The sequence below is a fragment of the Drosophila teissieri genome, chromosome 2L (assembly GCF_016746235.2).
Source record: "Drosophila teissieri strain GT53w chromosome 2L, Prin_Dtei_1.1, whole genome shotgun sequence".
Lineage (NCBI taxonomy): Eukaryota > Metazoa > Arthropoda > Insecta > Diptera > Drosophilidae > Drosophila > Drosophila teissieri.
In genome coordinates, this window is record NC_053029.1 from 10,397,302 (window position 1) to 10,418,486 (window position 21,185).

The window sequence follows — 21,185 nt, forward strand, 5'->3', positions numbered from 1 at the left end:
CGTATTCAATATTAAATATTTAGATATTTAATCACAATTCGATAAAAATAAATTTAAAAGTATAATAATCTTTTAGCTAATATTTAAATGGGCGGCACAGTGTGGCTGCATTTCATTGAACAAATAGAAATAGGTTTTATCGGGAAAATCGAACGGCCGCACTAGCATGCGAATATTCACAAATACCACCTCAAGATTGTAGGAGTTGCAAACAAAATTCGTGAATAAGGACTGATTGACAGATTGCCAGGAAGCGTTTCGCCTTGTCCCACGATGTCGGACAGCCCAGTGGCCGCATCCGCGTCGGCCTCAGCGTCCTCGCCCTCCAAGTCGAGCCTCAGCGACCTGCGTCAGTTCCGCATCAACAAGAGTGCTTCCTCTGCCGTCGCGGGTCCTGCGAAAACTGGTATTTGCTGAGCTCAAATTCCGAGTGGTACGACACGGTGACTAACTGCCTGATTTCAGAGCGTGTGCCCGGCAAGAAGCGCATCCAGGTAATGGCCGACAGTGACAGCGATGGCAACGACTCCCAGACGCCCAAGAAGACCAAACTGGAGCTGACTGTCAAGGAAAAGGAGGAACGCTACATGGCGGCCGCCAAGATTTCGCCCCACTTCGACACAATGGTAGGTTTCCGACCGAAATCCCAGCAAGGTAAACCAGGGGGATTCGCGGGGAAGCGTGCGTCTCTGCATCTGTGTTCGGGGAACATGGCGATTCGGTTCGGGGCCGGCGTTGCGAACAGCTGTCGTTTACCAGGGGCGTCGCTGACGGGAGTGGGAACAGCAATAACCCTCGCGTACTGTTCCCACTTTTTATGGTCTGCCTTTAAATATTTTCAAATACTCCTCCTGGCATTAATTAAATAATTTGTTTTACTACAAGTTTACATTAGAAATCTTTAGCTCTTATTATACCTTCAAATGACTATTTTTTTAATGCAATAATTTTCTATTTTAATTGAAATCAATTTTAATCTTGTGTTTCGTAGGCCATCCAGGAGTCCCTTTCCCGCACTAATTGGGATGTGGCCGCCTCCGTGCGCTACCTAAGAGAAAACTGCAAGCCCAAGGGCCAGAATGGGCCACTGGGGAAGCCCAAGCTAAAACCCAGCTCAAACGGGACCAGTGGAACTTCACAAGGCAATTTCTCGGATAACGACCATTCGGACGATGATGATGTGAAGCAGTCCAAGGACCAGGTGTACGACAGTGATGATAGCGATAGCGAGATGTCCACCAAGATGACAGGGCAACGCAAAAAAGTTTTCCAGTTTATGAACGACGCTTCGCTAATTGAATTGCAGTCTGTTAAAACGCTGTCCGAGAAAAAGGCATTAGCCATCATTGATGTGCGACCATTTAGTGATTGGGCTGATTTGCGTAAAAAGCTGGAGAGCATCAGAATGTCAGGTGATCTTCTGAATTACGCTCAAGAGCTGATTAACAAACAGAACACGGTGGCCACCATTCTAAGCAAATGCAACAACATGGTGTCGCGTCTGGAGAAGGCGATTTCCAATGGTGCTGGCATTGTGGAGCAGCCTAAGCTTCTTAGCAGCGGGTAAGCCATAACCAGCAAACTGTCTCATTTATGTTTCTATTTTCCTTTCTCTTGCAGTCTACAGTTGGCTGATTATCAGATAATTGGCCTTAACTGGCTCACCGTAATGCACAAACAAGAAATGAATGGCATATTGGCAGATGAAATGGGTCTGGGCAAGACAATTCAGGTTATTGCATTTCTGGCATATCTTAAGGAGAATGGTCTCAGCCAGGCTGCACATTTAATTGTTGTTCCCTCGTCCACGCTGGACAATTGGGAAGCGGAGATAAGCCGCTGGTGTCCCGAACTGGTGGTGGAAAAGTACCATGGCTCGCAGGACGAGCGGAGGAGAATGCGAGGGCGCTTTGCCAAGGATGGATTTACTGGCTTTGATGTTCTTCTCACCACGTAACTAACCATTAAGGCATACAAGAATCTAAACTATAACTATGAACTACATTGACAGTTATCACATTGTTGGATCCACGCCGGAGGAGAGGAAAATGTTCCGGGTTTGCAAGTTAGACTACGTAATTTTTGATGAAGCACATATGCTGAAGAACATGACCACGCAACGCTATGCTAACCTTATAACCATAAATGCTAGGATGCGAATCCTGCTCACTGGAACTCCGCTGCAGAACAATCTGCTGGAGTTAATCTCTTTGCTCTGCTTCGTGATGCCCAAATTTTTCGCCAAGAGCATCGAGGACATAAAGTCGTTGTTTGTTAAGGTGAAAACCAACATTTTCTAAAATAAAACAAGATATATTATCATATGCTTTGCAGAAGGGAAAAAGCGATGGAGATCAGGACGAGGTGTCACAGTTCCAGGAAACACAAATACAGAGAGCAAAGCGGATCATGAAGCCATTTGTGCTCAGACGCCTCAAGAAAGATGTCCTCAAGAACCTGCCCAAGAAGCTAAGCCTGGTGGTAAGTACGACAGGCGAATATCAATATTATACAACCTTTAAATCGGTATTTGTTTTTAGGAAAAAGTGCCGATGAGCAGTCAGCAAAAACATTACTATCACGAGCTGGTCGATTATTATTCCAACAACAAGGGCGAGGTGTGCAGCAGCAGCGAAAGGGCCGGCATAGCGATCATGATGGAGATGCGCCGCATTGCAAACCATCCGTTGCTGATGCGTCATTACTTCACCGACGCTAACCTGCGTGGATTCTCTAAGCGCTTGGCAAATGCCAGTTCTTTCAAAAAGACCAATGAGCAATACATATTTGAAGAGCTAGCAGTCATGTCTGACTTTCAGGTCTATCAGATGATGAACAAGCATGTAAGCGACTATCAGATATGCATCCCAAAGCGAATTGCTAAGTTTCTGTGTCTTTTTAGGAGTTTTACGACGTGAAGATACCCGATAATTTGATCTGCGATTCTGGAAAATTCCGGTACCTGGATACGTTGCTTCCTAAACTAAAGGAAGAAGGACACCGTGTGCTGCTTTTCAGTCAGTTCACCATGATGCTGGACATTGTGGAGGAGTATCTGCGAATACGAAAGTTTGGTTTCTGTCGCCTGGACGGTTCGACCGCCGTAAATGTCCGCCAGGACTTGATCACCGACTTTAATGGGGACGATAACATCTTTGTATTCCTACTCTCCACCAAAGCCGGTGGCGTTGGCATCAACTTGACGGCTGCCGACACCTGTGTCATTCACGATATCGACTTCAACCCGTACAACGATAAACAGGCCGAGGATCGGTGTCACCGCATGGGACAGCAGCGTCCGGTGACCATTTACCGTCTCATTTCCGAGAGTACCATCGAGGAGGGCATCCTGATGGCCGCCGAAGAGAAGCTAAAACTAGAAAAGGACATCACTTCCAACGAGAAGGGCGAGGTGCACGAGCAGCGATGTGTGGTCAAGCTGTTGACCACAGCGCTTGGTTTGGATAAGGATCAGGAGGAGCAGCTAAACAATTCACTAAACAACTCCATAGCCTCACCCGCCAAATAGGCATCCTCGTTGTCGACATTCTCGTTCTTGTCCCCACCTCTATATTTATTCTGCGCCAGCATTGGATCAACTTGGTCTATTCGTCCTACTGCTGTCAAATCGTGTTAACATCTTTTGAATAATTTTATACCGATCAATATTGTATTTATATATTTTAAACTTGTTTGCAAGGAACGTGAGATCTGGCGTAAGGTTAGACAAAAGTGGATCATAAATCGAGTTAGCAATTTTTCACCGTCAAGACGACAACTGTTCTTCACTAGTAACAACAACATTTCCACGATAAACCATGGCCAAGACAAGTTTATATTCTTGTTTTATTGATTTGTCATCTTGAATAGTTTTCCTTTCTGTAAGCGTTTATGTATCGAATTGAAACTCTTGTTATAAGGATAAAGAACATTTGTGTACGAATGCGATCAACATGTGCATTTATTTCCATATTGCTGTGCTGTTCGAGCAGCTCGACAACCCTCAACGGATCGCTCTCGCATTTTCCCACGAGATTCTTTCGGTTGTGTGGTGCAAAGAGACTCGGAGAATCGCTTTCCAGAGAGCCAAACTGTTTTGAAGAGCTTTCAGCTGGCGCGGCGATACATCAAGTCTTTAGTCTTCAACTGATCGCTCGCGCCGATGATTTAATTTTTAAGTTAAAGCCTGCGCCCAGTGTAGCAGCCAGCAGCGTTACTCACATCCATACATACATACGTGCGAATATACATACATGCCTACATAATACGGCGTACATCGATAAATAGATATACCCCGCAGATATAGTGTCTCGATCGACAGCAACGAACCTATGGAAACCTAAAGTAACACCAAAACCCCCATAGTATCATAGTTAAATGTGTTTAAATCCCCTTGTATATCCGATCCTTTATATTTCGGTTTTACGAATCGGGATTATGTGATTCATGCATAAGTACATACGTTTCCTACCCGAATACTTTCTTGAATTCTATTTAAAAATAGACAAACTGTTTGCGAGCGGAAATCATATTGCCGCGGCGGCGACTAGAACGCTAAATAAATCGGGCCAATAATATGAAATAGTCGTTTTGTTTTTTTTGTATCTTGCTGCCAGCCCGCTGATATTATTGTTTTTGACCAGCGGAAACGGAAGAAACGCCAACTGCATATAGGTTTATAGATGTATCTACACAGTGCTGCGATACAGTCATCACTCGCAGCGCTGTCATATACTATAAATATAGATGCGGCGGCACATGTGAGCAGTTTTTGGCAATTGCCAAAGAATACGGCGCACAAGTCGGGTGAAAACAAACAGCGCGTGCAGGCTAAACATGAACAGTAGTATAGAAACATATAAATAACAATTAATAATCCCCCTCATTTTGGACGCACTGGTATGCGTGTAGTGACCGATCGTATGTGCAAGTGTGAGTAATCCGAACAATAACTATAATATATATATGTACATATATAGCGAGCGATCTGCATTAAATGAGAGAAAAATTACACAAAAAGAAAAACCAACGAACGAACACAACAACGCGAACAAAAACAAAAAAACCAAAACCAAAACGGAATCGTAATAATTGACGAGCAGACAACGAGCCGAGAACAAGCAGCACAAAGCGACAAACCGAAAATAGACGATACCAACGGTGCGTATACTTAACGAGCCACCCGCTCATATCACTCATCTCCCCCTCTCGCTTGCACCCGCACAGCAGCCACAGCAACAGAGCAACAACAATAGGCACTACAATCAATTGTGATCACAGTGCGTTTGTGTGAGTGCGTATGCGTATCGGTGCCTTTGCATTTGCCGCTGTATCTGTATCTGTGTCTGGAAGCCCGCAATCCATAACTATCTATTTGGGCGTGGAGGGACGCTTCGAAATATTAATTATTTCTGACACTGTTTACGGCTTGACTTGGCGCATGCCAAGCATGATTAAACGAGACACGAAAGAGCGTATCTACGAAGTAGATAAATATCTTTATACGAACAACTAAGCTGCGGCACTAAGCAACAATCGAATCGACGAATAGCAACAACGCACAAATCAACCCATCTATATACTCTATAGACTGAGATAAACAAAAGCTCAAGCAGCAGCAGTCGCAGCAACAACGAAACAATTTGGAAGAAACATTTTTGCACTAAAAGGTGAGTATCCGTCCATCCGCCGCTGATTCATAATACCAGCCCAGCTTATTCCGAGCATTCTGTTTGCCAATCTGGGAATAGACTGTCGAGCAATTAACGCGGCAAGTTCACATTGCTTTGATAGTAGTCACTCACAGGGCAACTAGCCTATGTAGGATTCGCTAAGCAACATTAGGTTCGTTTATAACCACTTCTTGACAAGTTCATAGTTTTATTGATAGAAGTGAGTCCCCCCGTAAGTAAAGAGTGAAAGATCATTTTGTTATACGATTTCAAAGTGGCAGTGCACAGTCTTAGAGGTCTGACTGTACCATGATGTATGTATCTTTCGCGGAGACTCACTCCGGACTCCTTGTGGGCCGCAGAATAAGAATTACTCGGGGGCTGATGTCACGTTCGGAGACGAAGTGCTCTAGCCCGAGGCCCCAAACCAGATGCAACTCCTACGCTCGGCCATAAAGCCGGTTGCTCGCAGAGATCAAGTAGTTTGCGCCTCCCTCTCGCATCTGGGGTAAACAGTTTTTGTGTATCTTTACTTGATATATGAGTAGGTGAACATGTTACGGGTTTGGCTCAGGGCTCAGGGCTAAGGCTTTGGATTGTCGCGATTAAATATTAATTGGATTTCAGACCCAGCAATCTGAATCTGCAAAAGGGGAAGATAGCCCTCACATCGTATTAAGAAGAGAACTCAACTCGACAAAGGAGGAAAGGAAACCAACTATTGTGATATGTACAAATTTACTCAAATACTGAAGCCACACATTTAGACGTTTATTCGACGGAATCCCAGTTGTGAACCGATTAACCGGAGGATAATCTACCAAAGATTAGGCTTTCATCTTCAATTAAGTTTACCCACATAGAGCAGAAGCACTACTCGAAAATCGCAGGATGGCCGAAAAAGTGGAACTGGCCCAGGTCAGCCTGAATGGCCAACAGAATGATCCGCGGAAGGTGCGCAAGTCACCGGAATTTCAGCCCGGCGTTATCTCCCGCGAACGCAGCTTTGTGCGCACCTCGAATCAGCAGGTGGGTATGCCATATCGATGTCAACAAGTAGCCATATTTATATTATTGTTTGTGGTTTCAGAATATCAACAAACGCCGAAGTCTGGCTTTCAACGTACCTGGCAATCAGTCGGGACAGATGAGAGGCAAACCAGCCATGGATATCTACAGACCTCCCAGTGAGTTGTTTTAGCCATTCGTTATAAACTCTCTTTTTCGCTTGGGTGCTTGGCGGCGTGCTCGGTGCTATAGAAGTTATAGAACTCAATATAAAACAGGACTTGTATATTTCGGGGATATTAAATCGTTATTAATTGTGTGGTGGTTTTAAAAAAACAAACACATCAAGTGTACATATAATATATGAATTTAGACGTGAAAGGTACTACATTTCCATTAACATGAACATACGAATATAACGATATGTATTATAATGATATTGTATAAGGATTACTTCCGTTATTTCAACATATTTCTCAAAATGCTAGTGTATGTGGCATATGATAGAATAACAGTAGGAATAGCTCAAGTTCAATCCTATCTTAGTTATACACTCTCAGCCAGCCCAGCTTAAGATGCTCTATTTTTTGCTGCAAGCCTATCAGTTCCAATTCTTACTTACTGAGACCACATTTTTCTTTTGATTCTTTTCATATCTCTGTCTCATACCCTGTATATTCCGTCCCTCCACACAATGTTGTCCTACCCCCACATCATCACATACACTCTTGGGTATACCGACCCTCATCCCCACCCAAAATCCCCACTTGACTCTGTCTCAGATGTGCGCGGAGAGCTGGCTGCTCCAGCCGGTGGTGTCGGTGGTGATGGTTCGAATGGTGCTATCGGTGGTGTCGCCAACAAGCTGAACGTCAATGCCCAGGAGTTCACAATGACAACCAGCTCCGGGGCACCGGCCGAGGCACTCAGCAATCGGTAATGCAAAGTCATTTAATGCCATTGTTTACCCCTCTTCCCGTCTCCTTGCAGAGCTAAACTACAGTCTACAACATTCTTCCAGTTCGTCGCTGATCTTCCCGCCCACCAATGGACCCGGATTCGCAGCTGCACCGGTTGTGGGTCAGTACGGAAACGTGAATCGCCGCCAGGCTGGACTCTCCCTTGGCAACATGCCGGGCTTGAAGACCAACCATCGCTCGATCTTGGTGACGTATCCAGTCAATACCAGTGCCCTCAGCGGCCAGCTGCCGCTCATGAACTCGCCCTCCAGTGGAAATATACTACACGTAAGCTCTAGTTTAAAAATTTTGCTTAAAGAAAGATTTCAATAAATGAACTCTTATTTTCCAGACAACAAATCGTGTAAAGTTTGCACCTGAGCCGCGAGGTCACAAAGTGGCTTCCCATAATCAGTTTGGTCAGCAAAACAACAACTATGCTCAGCCTTACCAGGCGAACATTAATGGAGTAGATCCGTACATGAATGGAAATGCACTGCAACGCTCCAAATCGCTGTCGTCGGCGGATGCCCTAACTCGGGGAATGGCCGGATTGGGACTCGGTTTGGGCAACGAGGTTGCCGACATAGGACAGTTCACCCCAGAGATCCAGGCGCTTATTGACACGGCCCTGGAGGATCCCAATAAGCTGAACTCACGCTGTCTTATGGAACTGACATCGCAGTTCATCAAACGTGCGGTGGAGAGTCGCCGCTTCGCCCTGCCAATATCACGGCTGTGCCTGAACATCATCGCCCGGGAGCAGAAGGAAACGTTCCTCGAGGCGCTGCTCAACACATGCCGTCAGTGGTACCAGGAGCGTGAGAAGGTAGGAGGATTAAGCATTAATTTCCATGCTCACTTGATCTTATAGAATCGGTTATCCCGTACCCAGCTGCTGTTTGCCATACAGGGCATGAAGTCGCCATCACGGGTTCGATTCACCGCCTTTATGGCGTTCCTCACGGAGATGTTTTGTCAACTCAAACGTCGGCAGCTCCAGTTGCGCACCCACCACGAGGGCACTCCTCCACCACTGGTGCTGCTTAGTCTGCTGTCCAAATGCTGCGAGGATTGCGTGCGTCCACCCATTAGGTCACTCTCAGAGGTAAGTTTGTGATGAAATTGTTGGTTAAATTGTAATATACAATAATAAATTTCAGATTGAGTGCCTGTTCTATGTACTGACCTGTATTGGGCAGGACATGGAGCAGCAACTGCCACAGCAACTGGAGTTACTCATGGGTCTGGTTCGAGATGCCTTTTTGAATGCCGGCGAATCTGCGGCTTCCATTCGGCGCACTCTCCTCCAACTCATCGAGCTGAAGGCCTCCCACTGGCAGCTACCAGGCAATACGGTTCTCTACTACACGCACACTAACAATTAGGTCTTGATTATGAGAAAATAATTGGAACCAGATCTGGACCTGGTAACATGGTGGGGATACGGGCACTTTGCAATCATCAGGACACCATCAGCTATAGATTCTGTTGTCGCATTGCATTTAGGGCCTGGAAAACTTCTGTTCTATTTATCTTATTGTACCTAGACATAAGCAATATTTATTTCGGCACCATCTATAGAGAGAAACTAACCCGAGACTTGCACACTACACACCAAGCACAGTACCAAATAAGATCGAATGCTTGGCTTCGGTATCTTCGGACTCTGCTATAATCTAAGGCTCAACATTTATGTGAATCCATATATTTATGTGTAATAAATCACAGCTAGTCAAACGAGGGTGCAAGTTTATTTTATGCGGGGTATCGCATTATTGGTCATGTCATGAGAACAAAAAGGAAAACAAAACAGTATACTTCAAATGCATAAACATTCTTGAAGCTTATCTCTATGTTTTGTAGTATTGACCTGCGCTTACCTGCTGAGCTGTGTTGAACTCCGACCCCAGACGACCTTATCAGCTCACTGCTATGCCATTTTCTTAGCTTCCTATTTAAGCACCAAGTAAGGCTCAAAAATCCAGAGTCTTGTTCGAATAGTGGCAATGGTAAGTCGGAAATACTTTTAGTTACCGCATAGCAACCTTTTTCTAAATTGCAGGTCTTTCTAAGTTGTTTAATTTGGCTGGCCCTTTGGCAAACTGCCAATGCCGCGTTGGATGGCAGTGAAATTAAATTAGGGGACGAATCAACAACAGAATCTGCTGCAGAATACCCTGATTACTGCTGGCTATATCCTTATTTTCCGGGCTGTCCACTTGGTCCGGGTGATGGCTATACTTCGACCACTGAGTCTTCGACAACGGAAACCACAAATTCAAATACCGTCACATCCACTAAGAAAACAACAACACTGAAGACAACCACGACTAAATCGACAGCAGAGCCGACAACCCGAAATACAACTACTGAAACGAAAACAAAGAAACCAACCACTGAAAAGACATCCCATAAGACAACAGCAGAGCCAACATCTGCAGAACCAACGACCAAGAAGACTACAACCAAAAAGACGACGCATAAACCCACTTCAAAGACTACCGCAGAACCAATCACTCATAAAACATCTACTACTCAAGAGCCATCTACTAAGCAGGAAACAACTGAAAGGACATCTTATAAACCAACCACTGGAAGGACAACCACCCATAAGACAACAGCCGAACCGACAACAGCAGAACCGACGACCAAGAAGACTACAACCAAAAAGACGACGCATAAACCCACTTCAAAGACTACCGCCGAACCAACCACTCGTAAAACATCTACTACAAAGACTAGTAGTGAGCCAACCACTACGAAGAAAGCAACTGAGAGAACAACTCATGAGCCAACCACTCGAAAGACAACCACCCATACGACAACAGTTGAACCAACGACCAAGAAGACTACAACCAAAAAGACGACGCATGACCCCAAAACAACGAGATCAACAACATTAAGGACTACCGCTGAACCAACCACTCATAAAACATCTACTACTCAAGAGCCATCTACTAAGCAGGAAACAACTGAAAGGACATCTCATAAACCAACCACTGGAAGGACAACCACCCATAAGACAACAGCAGAACCGACGACCAAGAAGACTACAACCCAAAACACGACGCATAAACCCACTTCAAAGACTACCGCAGAACCAACCACTCGTAAAACATCTACTACAAAGACTAGTAGAGAGCCAACCACTACGAAGAAAACAACTGAGAGAACAACTCATGAGCCAACCACTCGAAAGACAACCACCCATAAGACAACAGTAGAACCAACGACCAAGAAGACTACAACCAAAAAGACGACGCATGAACCCAAAACAACCAAAACAACAACATTAAGGACTACCGCCGAACCAACCACTCATAAAACATCTACTACTCAAGAGCCATCTACTAAGCAGGAAACAACTGAAAGGACATCTCATAAACCAACCACTGGAAGGACAACCACCCATAAGACAACAGCCGAACCGACAACAGCAGAACCGACGACCAAGAATACTACAACCAAAAAGACGACGCACAAACCCACTTCAAAGACTACCGCAGAACCAACCACTCGTAAAACATCTACTACAAAGAGTAGTCGAGAGACAACCACTACGGAGGAAACAACTGAGAGAACAACTCATGAGCCAACCACTCGAAAGACAACCACCCATAAGACAACAGTAGAACCAACGACCAAGAAGACTACAACCAAAAAGACGACGCATGAACCCAAAACAACCAAAACAACAACATTAAGGACTACCGCCGAACCAACCACTCATAAAACATCTACTACTCAAGTGCCATCTACTAAGCAGGAAACAACTGAAAGGACATCTCATAAACCAACCACTGGAAAGACAACCACCCATAAGACAACAGCCGAACCGACAACAGCAGAACCGTCGACCAAGAAGACTACAACCAAAAAGACGACTCACAAACCCACTTCAAAGACTACCGCAGAACCAACCACTCGTAAAACATCTACTACAAAGACTAGTAGAGAGACAACCACTACGGAGGAAACAACTGAGAGAACAACTCATGAGCCAACCACTCGAAAGACAACCACCCATAAGACAACAGTAGAACCAACGACCAAGAAGACTACAACCAAAAAGACGACGCATGAACCCAAAAGAACGAAATCAACAACATTAAGGACTACCGCCGAACCAACAACTCATAAAACATCTACCACTCAAGAGCCATCTACTAAGCAGGAAACAACTGAAAGGACATCTCATAAACCAACCACTGGAAGGACAACCACCCATAAGACAACAGCCGAACCGACAACAGCAGAACCGACGACCAAGAAGACTACAACCAAAAAGACGACGCATGAACCCAAAACAACGAGATCAACAACATTAAGGACTACCGCCGAACCAACCACTCATAAAACATCTACTACTCAAGAGCCATCTACTAAGCAGGAAACAACTGAAAGGACATCTCGGAAACCAACTACTGGAAAGACAACCACTCATAAGACAACAGCCGAACCGACAACAGCAGAACCGACGACCAAGAAGACTACAACCAAAAAGACGACGCATAAAGCCACTTCAAAGACTACCGCAGAACCAACCACTCGTAAAACATCTACTACAAAGACTAGTAGAGAGCCAACCACTACGAAGAAAACAACTGAGAGAACAACTCATGAGCCAACCACTCGAAAGACAACCACCCATAAGACAACAGTAGAACCAACGACCAAGAAGACTACAACCAAAAAGACGACGCATGAACCCAAAACAACGAAATCAACAACATTAAGGACTACCGCCGAACCAACCACTCATAAAACATCTACTACTCAAGAGCCATCTACTAAGCAGGAAACAACTGAAAGGACATCTCATAAACCAACCACTGGAAGGACAACCACCCATAAGACAACAGCCGAACCGACAACAGCAGAACCGACGACCAAGAAGACTACAACCAAAAAGACGACGCATGAACCCAAAACAACGAGATCAACAACATTAAGGACTACCGCCGAACCAACCACTCATAAAACATCTACTACTCAAGAGCCATCTACTAAGCAGGAAACAACTGAAAGAACATCTCATAAACCAACCACTGGAAAGACAACCACCCATAAGACAACAGCCGAACCGACAACAGCAGAACTGACGACCAAGAAGACTACAACCAAAAAGACGACGCATGAACCCAAAACAACGAGATCAACAACATTAAGGACTACCGCCGAACCAACCACTCATAAAACATCTACTACTCAAGAGCCATCTACTAAGCAGGAAACAACTGATAGAACATCTTATAAACCAACCACTGGAAGGACAACCACCCATAAGACAACAGCAGAACCGACGACCAAGAAGACTACAACCCAAAAGACGACGCATAAACCCACTTCAAAGACTACCGCAGAACCAACCACTCGTAAAACATCTACTACAAAGACTAGTAGAGAGCCAACCACTACGAAGAAAACAACTGAGAGAACAACTCATGAGCCAACCACTCGAAAGACAACCACCCATAAGACAACAGTAGAACCAACGACCAAGAAGACTACAACCAAAAAGACGACGCATGAACCCAAAACAACCAAAACAACAACATTAAGGACTACCGCCGAACCAACCACTCATAAAACATCTACTACTCAAGAGCCATCTACTAAGCAGGAAACAACTGAAAGGACATCTCATAAACCAACCACTGGAAGGACAACCACCCATAAGACAACAGCCGAACCGACAACAGCAGAACCGACAACCAAGAAGAGTACAACCAAAAAGACGACGCACAAACCCACTTCAAAGACTACCGCAGAACCAACCACTCGTAAAACATCTACTACGAAGACTAGTAGAGAGCCAACCACTACGAAGAAAACAACTGAGAGAACAACTCATGAGCCAACCACTCGAAAGACAACTACCCATAAGACAACAGTAGAACCAACGACCAAGAAGACTACAACCAAAAAGACGACGCATGAACCCAAAACAACCAAAACAACAACATTAAGGACTACCGCCGAACCAACCACTTATAAAACATCTACTACTCAAGAGCCATCTACTAAGCAGGAAACAACTGAAAGGACATCTCATAAACCAACCACTGGAAAGACAACCACCCATAAGACAACAGCCGAACCGACAACAGCAGAACCGACGACCAAGAAGACTACAACCAAAAAGACGACGCATGAACCCACTTCAAAGACTACCGCAGAACCAACCACTCGTAAAACATCTACTACAAAGACTAGTAGAGAGCCAACCACTACGGAGGAAACAACTGAGAGAACAACTCATGGGCCAACCACTCGAAAAACAACCACCCATAAGACAACAGTAGAACCAACGACCAAGAAGACTACAACAAAAAAAAAGACGACCCATGAACCCAAAACAACGAGATCAACAACATTAAGGACTACCGCCGAACCAACCACTCATAAAACATCTACTACTCAAGAGCCATCTACTAAGCAGGAAACAACTGAAAGGACATCTCATAAACCAACCACTGGAAGGACAACCACCCATAAGATAACAGCCGAACCGACAACACCAGAACCGACGACCAAGAAGACTACAACAGAAAAGACAACCCATGAACCCAAAACAACGAGATCAACAACATTAGGGACTACCGCCGAACCAACCACTCATAAAACATCTACTACTCAAGAGCCATCTACTAAGCAGGAAACAACTGAAAGGACATCTCATAAACCAACCACTGGAAGGACAACCACCCATAAGACAACAGCAGAACCGACGACCAAGAAGACTACAACCAAAAAGACGACGCATAAACCCACTTCAAAGACTACCGCAGAACCAACCACTCGTAAAACATCTACTACAAAGAGTAGTAGAGAGCCAACCACTACGGAGGAAACAACTGAGAGAACAACTCATGAGCCAACCACTCGAAAAACAACCACCCATAAGACAACAGTAGAACCAACGACCAAGAAGACTACAACCAAAAAGACGACCCATGAACCCAAAACAACGAGATCAACAACATTAAGGACTACCGCCGAGCCAACCACTCATAAAACATCTACTACTCAAGAGCCATCTACTAAGCAGGAAACAACTGAAAGGACATCTCATAAACCAACCACTGGAAGGACAACCACCCATAAGACAACAGCCGAACCGACAACAGCAGAACCGACGACCAAGAAGACTACAACCAAAAAGACGACGCATGAACCCACTTCAAAGACTACCGCCGAACCAACCACTCGTAAAACATCTACTACAAAGACTAGTAGTGAGCCAACCACTACGAAGAAAACAACTGAGAGAACAACTCATGAGCCAACCACTCGAAAGACAACCACCCATACCACAACAGTAGAACCAACGACCAAGAAGACTACAACCCAAAACACGACGCATAAACCCAAAACAACGAGATCAACAACATTAAGGACTACCGCCGAACCAACCACTCATAAAACATCTACTACTCAAGAGCCATCTACTAAGCAGGAAACAACTGAAAGGACATCTCATAAACCAACCACTGGAAGGACAACCACCCATAAGACAACAGCAGAACCGACGACCAAGAAGACTACAACCCAAAACACGACGCATAAACCCACTTCAAAGACTACCGCAGAACCAACCACTCGTAAAACATCTACTACAAAGACTAGTAGAGAGCCAACCACTACGAAGAAAACAACTGAGAGAACAACTCAAGAGCCAACCACTCGAAAGACAACCACCCATAAGACAACAGTAGAACCAACGACCAAGAAGACTACAACCAAAAAGACGACGCATGAACCCACTTCAAAGACTACCGCCGAACCAACCACTCGTAAAACATCTACTACAAAGACTAGTAGTGAGCCAACCACTACGAAGAAAACAACTGAGAGAACAACTCATGAGCCAACCACTCGAAAGACAACCACCCATACCACAACAGTAGAACCAACGACCAAGAAGACTACAACCAAAAAGACGACCCATGAACCCAAAACAACGAGATCAACAACATTAAGGACTACCGCCGAACCAACCACTCATAAAACATCTACTACTCAAGAGCCATCTACTAAGCAGGAAACAACTGAAAGGACATCTCATAAACCAACCACTGGAAGGACAACCACCCATAAGACAACAGCAGAACCGACGACCAAGAAGACTACAACCCAAAACACGACGCATAAACCCACTTCAAAGACTACCGCAGAACCAACCACTCGTAAAACATCTACTACAAAGACTAGTAGAGAGCCAACCACTACGAAGAAAACAACTGAGAGAACAACTCATGAGCCAACCACTCGAAAGACAACCACCCATAAGACAACAGTAGAACCAACGACCAAGAAGACTACAACCAAAAAGACGACGCATGAACCCAAAACAACCAAAACAACAACATTAAGGACTACCGCCGAACCAACCACTCATAAAACATCTACTACTCAAGAACCATCTACTAAGCAGGAAACAACTGAAAGGACATCTCATAAACCAACCACTGGAAGGACAACCACCCATAAGACAACAGCCGAACCGACAACAGCAGAACCGACGACCAAGAATACTACAACCAAAAAGACGACGCACAAACCCACTTCAAAGACTACCGCAGAACCAACCACTCGTAAAACATCTACTACAAAGAGTAGTAGAGAGACAACCACTACGGAGGAAACAACTGAGAGAACAACTCATGAGCCAACCACTCGAAAGACAACCACCCATAAGACAACAGTAGAACCAACGACCAAGAAGACTACAACCAAAAAGACGACGCATGAACCCAAAACAACCAAAACAACAACATTAAGGACTACCGCCGAACCAACCACTCATAAAACATCTACTACTCAAGTGCCATCTACTAAGCAGGAAACAACTGAAAGGACATCTCATAAACCAACCACTGGAAAGACAACCACCCAAAAGACAACAGCCGAACCGACAACAGCAGAACCGTCGACCAAGAAGACTACAACCAAAAAGACGACTCACAAACCCACTTCAAAGACTACCGCAGAACCAACCACTCGTAAAACATCTACTACAAAGACTAGTAGAGAGACAACCACTACGGAGGAAACAACTGAGAGAACAACTCATGAGCCAACCACTCGAAAGACAACCACCCATAAGACAACAGTAGAACCAACGACCAAGAAGACTACAACCAAAAAGACGACGCATGAACCCAAAAGAACGAAATCAACAACATTAAGGACTACCGCCGAACCAACAACTCATAAAACATCTACCACTCAAGAGCCATCTACTAAGCAGGAAACAACTGAAAGGACATCTCATAAACCAACCACTGGAAGGACAACCACCCATAAGACAACAGCCGAACCGACAACAGCAGAACCGACGACCAAGAAGACTACAACCAAAAAGACGACGCATGAACCCAAAACAACGAGATCAACAACATTAAGGACTACCGCCGAACCAACCACTCATAAAACATCTACTACTCAAGAGCCATCTACTAAGCAGGAAACAACTGAAAGGACATCTCATAAACCAACTACTGGAAAGACAACCACCCATAAGACAACAGCCGAACCGACAACAGCAGAACCGACGACCAAGAAGACTACAACCAAAAAGACGACGCATAAACCCACTTCAAAGACTACCGCAGAACCAACCACTCGTAAAACATCTACTACAAAGACTAGTAGAGAGCCAACCACTACGAAGAAAACAACTGAGAGAACAACTCATGAGCCAACCACTCGAAAGACAACCACCCATAAGACAACAGTAGAACCAACGACCAAGAAGACTACAACCAAAAAGACGACGCATGAACCCAAAACAACGAGATCAACAACATTAAGGACTACCGCCGAACCAACCACTCATAAAACATCTACTACTCAAGAGCCATCTACTAAGCAGGAAACAACTGAAAGGACATCTCATAAACCAACCACTGGAAGGACAACCACCCATAAGACAACAGCCGAACCGACAACAGCAGAACCGACGACCAAGAAGACTACAACCAAAAAGACGACGCATGAACCCAAAACAACGAGATCAACAACATTAAGGACTACCGCCGAACCAACCACTCATAAAACATCTACTACTCAAGAGCCATCTACTAAGCAGGAAACAACTGAAAGAACATCTCATAAACCAACCACTGGAAAGACAACCACCCATAAGACAACAGCCGAACCGACAACAGCAGAACCGACGACCAAGAAGACTACAACCAAAAAGACGACGCATGAACCCAAAACAACGAGATCAACAACATTAAGGACTACCGCCGAACCAACCACTCATAAAACATCTACTACTCAAGAGCCATCTACTAAGCAGGAAACAACTGAAAGAACATCTCATAAACCAACCACTGGAAGGACAACCACCCATAAGACAACAGCAGAACCGACGACCAAGAAGACTACAACCCAAAAGACGACGCATAAACCCACTTCAAAGACTACCGCAGAACCAACCACTCGTAAAACATCTACTACAAAGACTAGTAGAGAGCCAACCACTACGAAGAAAACAACTGAGAGAACAACTCATGAGCCAACCACTCGAAAGACAACCACCCATAAGACAACAGTAGAACCAACGACCAAGAAGACTACAACCAAAAAGACGACGCATGAACCCAAAACAACGAAATCAACAACATTAAGGACTACCGCCGAACCAACCACTCATAAAACATCTACTACTCAAGAGCCATCTACTAAGCAGGAAACAACTGAAAGGACATCTCATAAACCAACCACTGGAAGGACAAGCACCCATAAGACAACAGCCGAACCGACAACAGCAGAACCGACGACCAAGAAGACTACAACCAAAAAGACGACGCATAAACCCACTTCAAAGACTACCGCAAAACCAACCACATCTACTACAAAGACTAGTAGAGAGCCAACCACTACGAAGAAAACAACTGAGAAAACAACTCATGAGCCAACCACTCGAAAGACAACCATCCATAAGACAACAGTAGAAGCGACGACCAAAAAGACTACAACCAAAAAGACGACGCATGAACCCAAAACAACAAGATCAACAACATTAAGGACTACCGCCGAACCAACCACTCATAAAACATCTACTACTCAAGAGCCATCTACTAAGCAGGAAACAACTGAAAGGACATCTCGGAAACCAACTACTGGAAAGGCAACCACTCATAAGACAACAGCCGAACCGACAACAGCAGAACCGACGACCAAAAACACGACGCATAAACCCACTTTAAAGACTACCGCAGAACTAACCACTCGTAAAACATCTACCACAAAGACTTCTACCACTAAGAAGGCAACAACCGAGAGGACAACTCGTGAGCCAACCACTCGAAGGACAACAACCCATAAAACAACAGTAAAACCAACGACCAAAAGGACTACAACCAAAAAAACGACGCATGAACCAACAACAAAGAGATCAACAACTTTAAGGACTACTGCAGAACCAACCACTCATAAAACATCTACTACTCAAGAGCCATCTACTAAGCAGGAAACAACTGAAAGGACATCTCGGAAACCAACTACTGGAAAGACAACCACTCATAAGACAACAGCCGAACCGACAACAGCAGAACCGACGACCAAAAAGACGACGCATAAACCCACTTTAAAGACTACCGCAGAACTAACCACTCGTAAAACATCTACCACAAAGACTTCTACCACTAAGAAGGCAACAACCGAGAGGACAACTCGTGAGCCAACCACTCGAAGGACAACAACCCATAAAACAACAGTAAAACCAACGACCAAAAAGACTACAACCAAAAAAACGACGCATGAACCAACAACAAAGAGATCAACAACTTTAAGGACTACTGCAGAACCAACCACTCGGAAAACATCTACCACAAAGACTACTACCACTAAGAAGGCAACAACCGAGAGGACAACTCTTATACCGACCACTCGGAAGACAACAACCCATAAGACATCAGAAAAACCAACGACCAAGAAGACTACAACCAAAAGAACGACGCAGAAACCAACAACAAAGAGATTAACAACTTTAAGGACTACTGCAGAAGCAACCACTCGTAAAACATCTACCACAAAGACTACTACCACTAAGAAGGCAACGACCGAGAGGACAACTCGTGAGCCAACCACTCGAAAGACATCTACCCATGAGACAACAGAAAAACCAACGACCAAGAAGACTACAACTAAAAGAACGACGCATAAACCAACAACAAAAAGATTAACAACTTTAAGGACTACTGCAGAACCAACCACTCGTAAAACATCTACCACACAGACTTCCACCACTAAGAAGGCAACAACTGAGAGGACAACTCGACACCCAACCACTCGGAAGACAACAACCCATAAGACAACAGTAAAACCAACGACTAAAAAGACTACAACCAAAAGAACGACGCATGAACCCACAACCAAGAGATCAACAACTTTAAGGACTACAACAGAACCAACCACTCGTAAAACATCTACCACAAAGACTACTACCACTAAGAAGGCAACAACTGAGAGGACAACTCTTATACCGACCACTCGGAAGACAACAACCCATAAGACAACAGTAAAACCAACGACCAAGAAGACTACAACTAAAAGAACGACACATAAACCAACAACAAAAAGATCAACAACTTTAAGGACTACTGCAGAAGCAACCACTCGAAAAACATCTACCACAAAGACTACTACCACTAAGAAGGCAACAACTGAGAGGACAACTCGACACCCAACCACTCGGAAGACAACAACCCATAAGACAACAGTAAAACCAACGACTAAAAAGACTACAATCAAAAGAACAACGCAGAAACCAACAACAACGAGATTAACAACTTTTAGGACTACTGCAGAACCAACCACTCGTAAAACATCTACCACAAAGACTACTACCACTAAGAAGGCAACAACCGAGAGGACAACTCGTGAGCCAACCACTCGAAAGACAACAACCCTTAAGACAACAATAAAACCAACGACCAAGAAGACTACCAAAAGAACGACACATGAACCAACAACAAAGAGATCAACAACTTTAAGGACTACTGCAGAACCAACCACTCGTAAAACATCTACCACAAAGACTACTACCACTAAGAAGGCAACGACCGAGAGGACAACTCGTGAACCAACCACTCGAAAGACATCTACCCATAAGACAACAGTAAAACCAACGACCAAGAAGACTACCAAAAGAACGACACATGAACCTACAACAAAGAGATCAACAACTTTAAGGACTACTGCAGAAGCAACCACTCGTAAAACATCTACCACAAAGACTACTACCACTAAGAAGGCAACAACGGAGAGGACAACTCGTGAGCCAACCACTCGACAGACATCTACCCATAAGACAACAGTAAAACCAACGACCAAGAAGACTACAACTAAAAGAACGACGCATAAACCAACAACAAAAAGATCAACAACTTTAAGGACTACTGCAGAACCAACCACTCCGAAAACATCTACCATAAAGACTACTACCACTAAGAAGGCAACAACTGAGAGGACAACTCGACACCCAACCACTCGGAAGACAACAACCCATAAGACAACAGTAAAACCA

At 44.5% G+C, this 21,185-nt stretch overlaps 3 protein-coding genes across 4 annotated transcripts; all 3 read left to right on the top strand.

Moving 5' to 3' along the window:
* The first annotated feature begins 49 nt into the window (after positions 1-49).
* LOC122626729 (SWI/SNF-related matrix-associated actin-dependent regulator of chromatin subfamily A containing DEAD/H box 1 homolog) lies at positions 50-3,948 on the top strand. Its single transcript, XM_043807099.1, has 8 exons — positions 50-406; positions 466-626; positions 992-1,563; positions 1,621-1,953; positions 2,012-2,279; positions 2,335-2,481; positions 2,541-2,843; positions 2,903-3,948. The coding sequence occupies exons 1-8, from the start codon at positions 274-276 to the stop codon at positions 3,527-3,529; spliced, it is 2,544 nt and encodes an 847-aa protein (XP_043663034.1). The 5' UTR covers positions 50-273; the 3' UTR covers positions 3,530-3,948.
* A 1,070-nt stretch (positions 3,949-5,018) lies between these two features.
* Positions 5,019-9,383, top strand: LOC122626731. 2 transcript variants are annotated; one of them, XM_043807101.1, is made up of 9 exons: positions 5,019-5,160; positions 5,227-5,669; positions 6,300-6,701; positions 6,763-6,859; positions 7,463-7,616; positions 7,702-7,927; positions 7,992-8,468; positions 8,535-8,747; positions 8,803-9,383. In XM_043807101.1, exons 3-9 carry the CDS (start codon positions 6,564-6,566, stop codon positions 9,025-9,027), a joined length of 1,530 nt encoding a protein of 509 aa, XP_043663036.1. In that variant the 5' UTR covers positions 5,019-5,160; positions 5,227-5,669; positions 6,300-6,563; the 3' UTR covers positions 9,028-9,383. The 2 variants fall into 2 exon arrangements, with proteins under 2 accessions (XP_043663036.1, XP_043663037.1); XM_043807102.1 differs by lacking the exon at positions 7,463-7,616 and having other exon boundaries at positions 7,671-7,927.
* LOC122611987 (mucin-2) lies at positions 9,283-19,909 on the top strand. Its single transcript, XM_043785438.1, has 5 exons — positions 9,283-9,336; positions 9,705-10,145; positions 10,449-13,198; positions 13,397-19,734; positions 19,896-19,909. The coding sequence occupies exons 1-5, from the start codon at positions 9,283-9,285 to the stop codon at positions 19,907-19,909; spliced, it is 9,597 nt and encodes a 3,198-aa protein (XP_043641373.1).
* Positions 19,910-21,185: the final 1,276 nt, after the last annotated feature.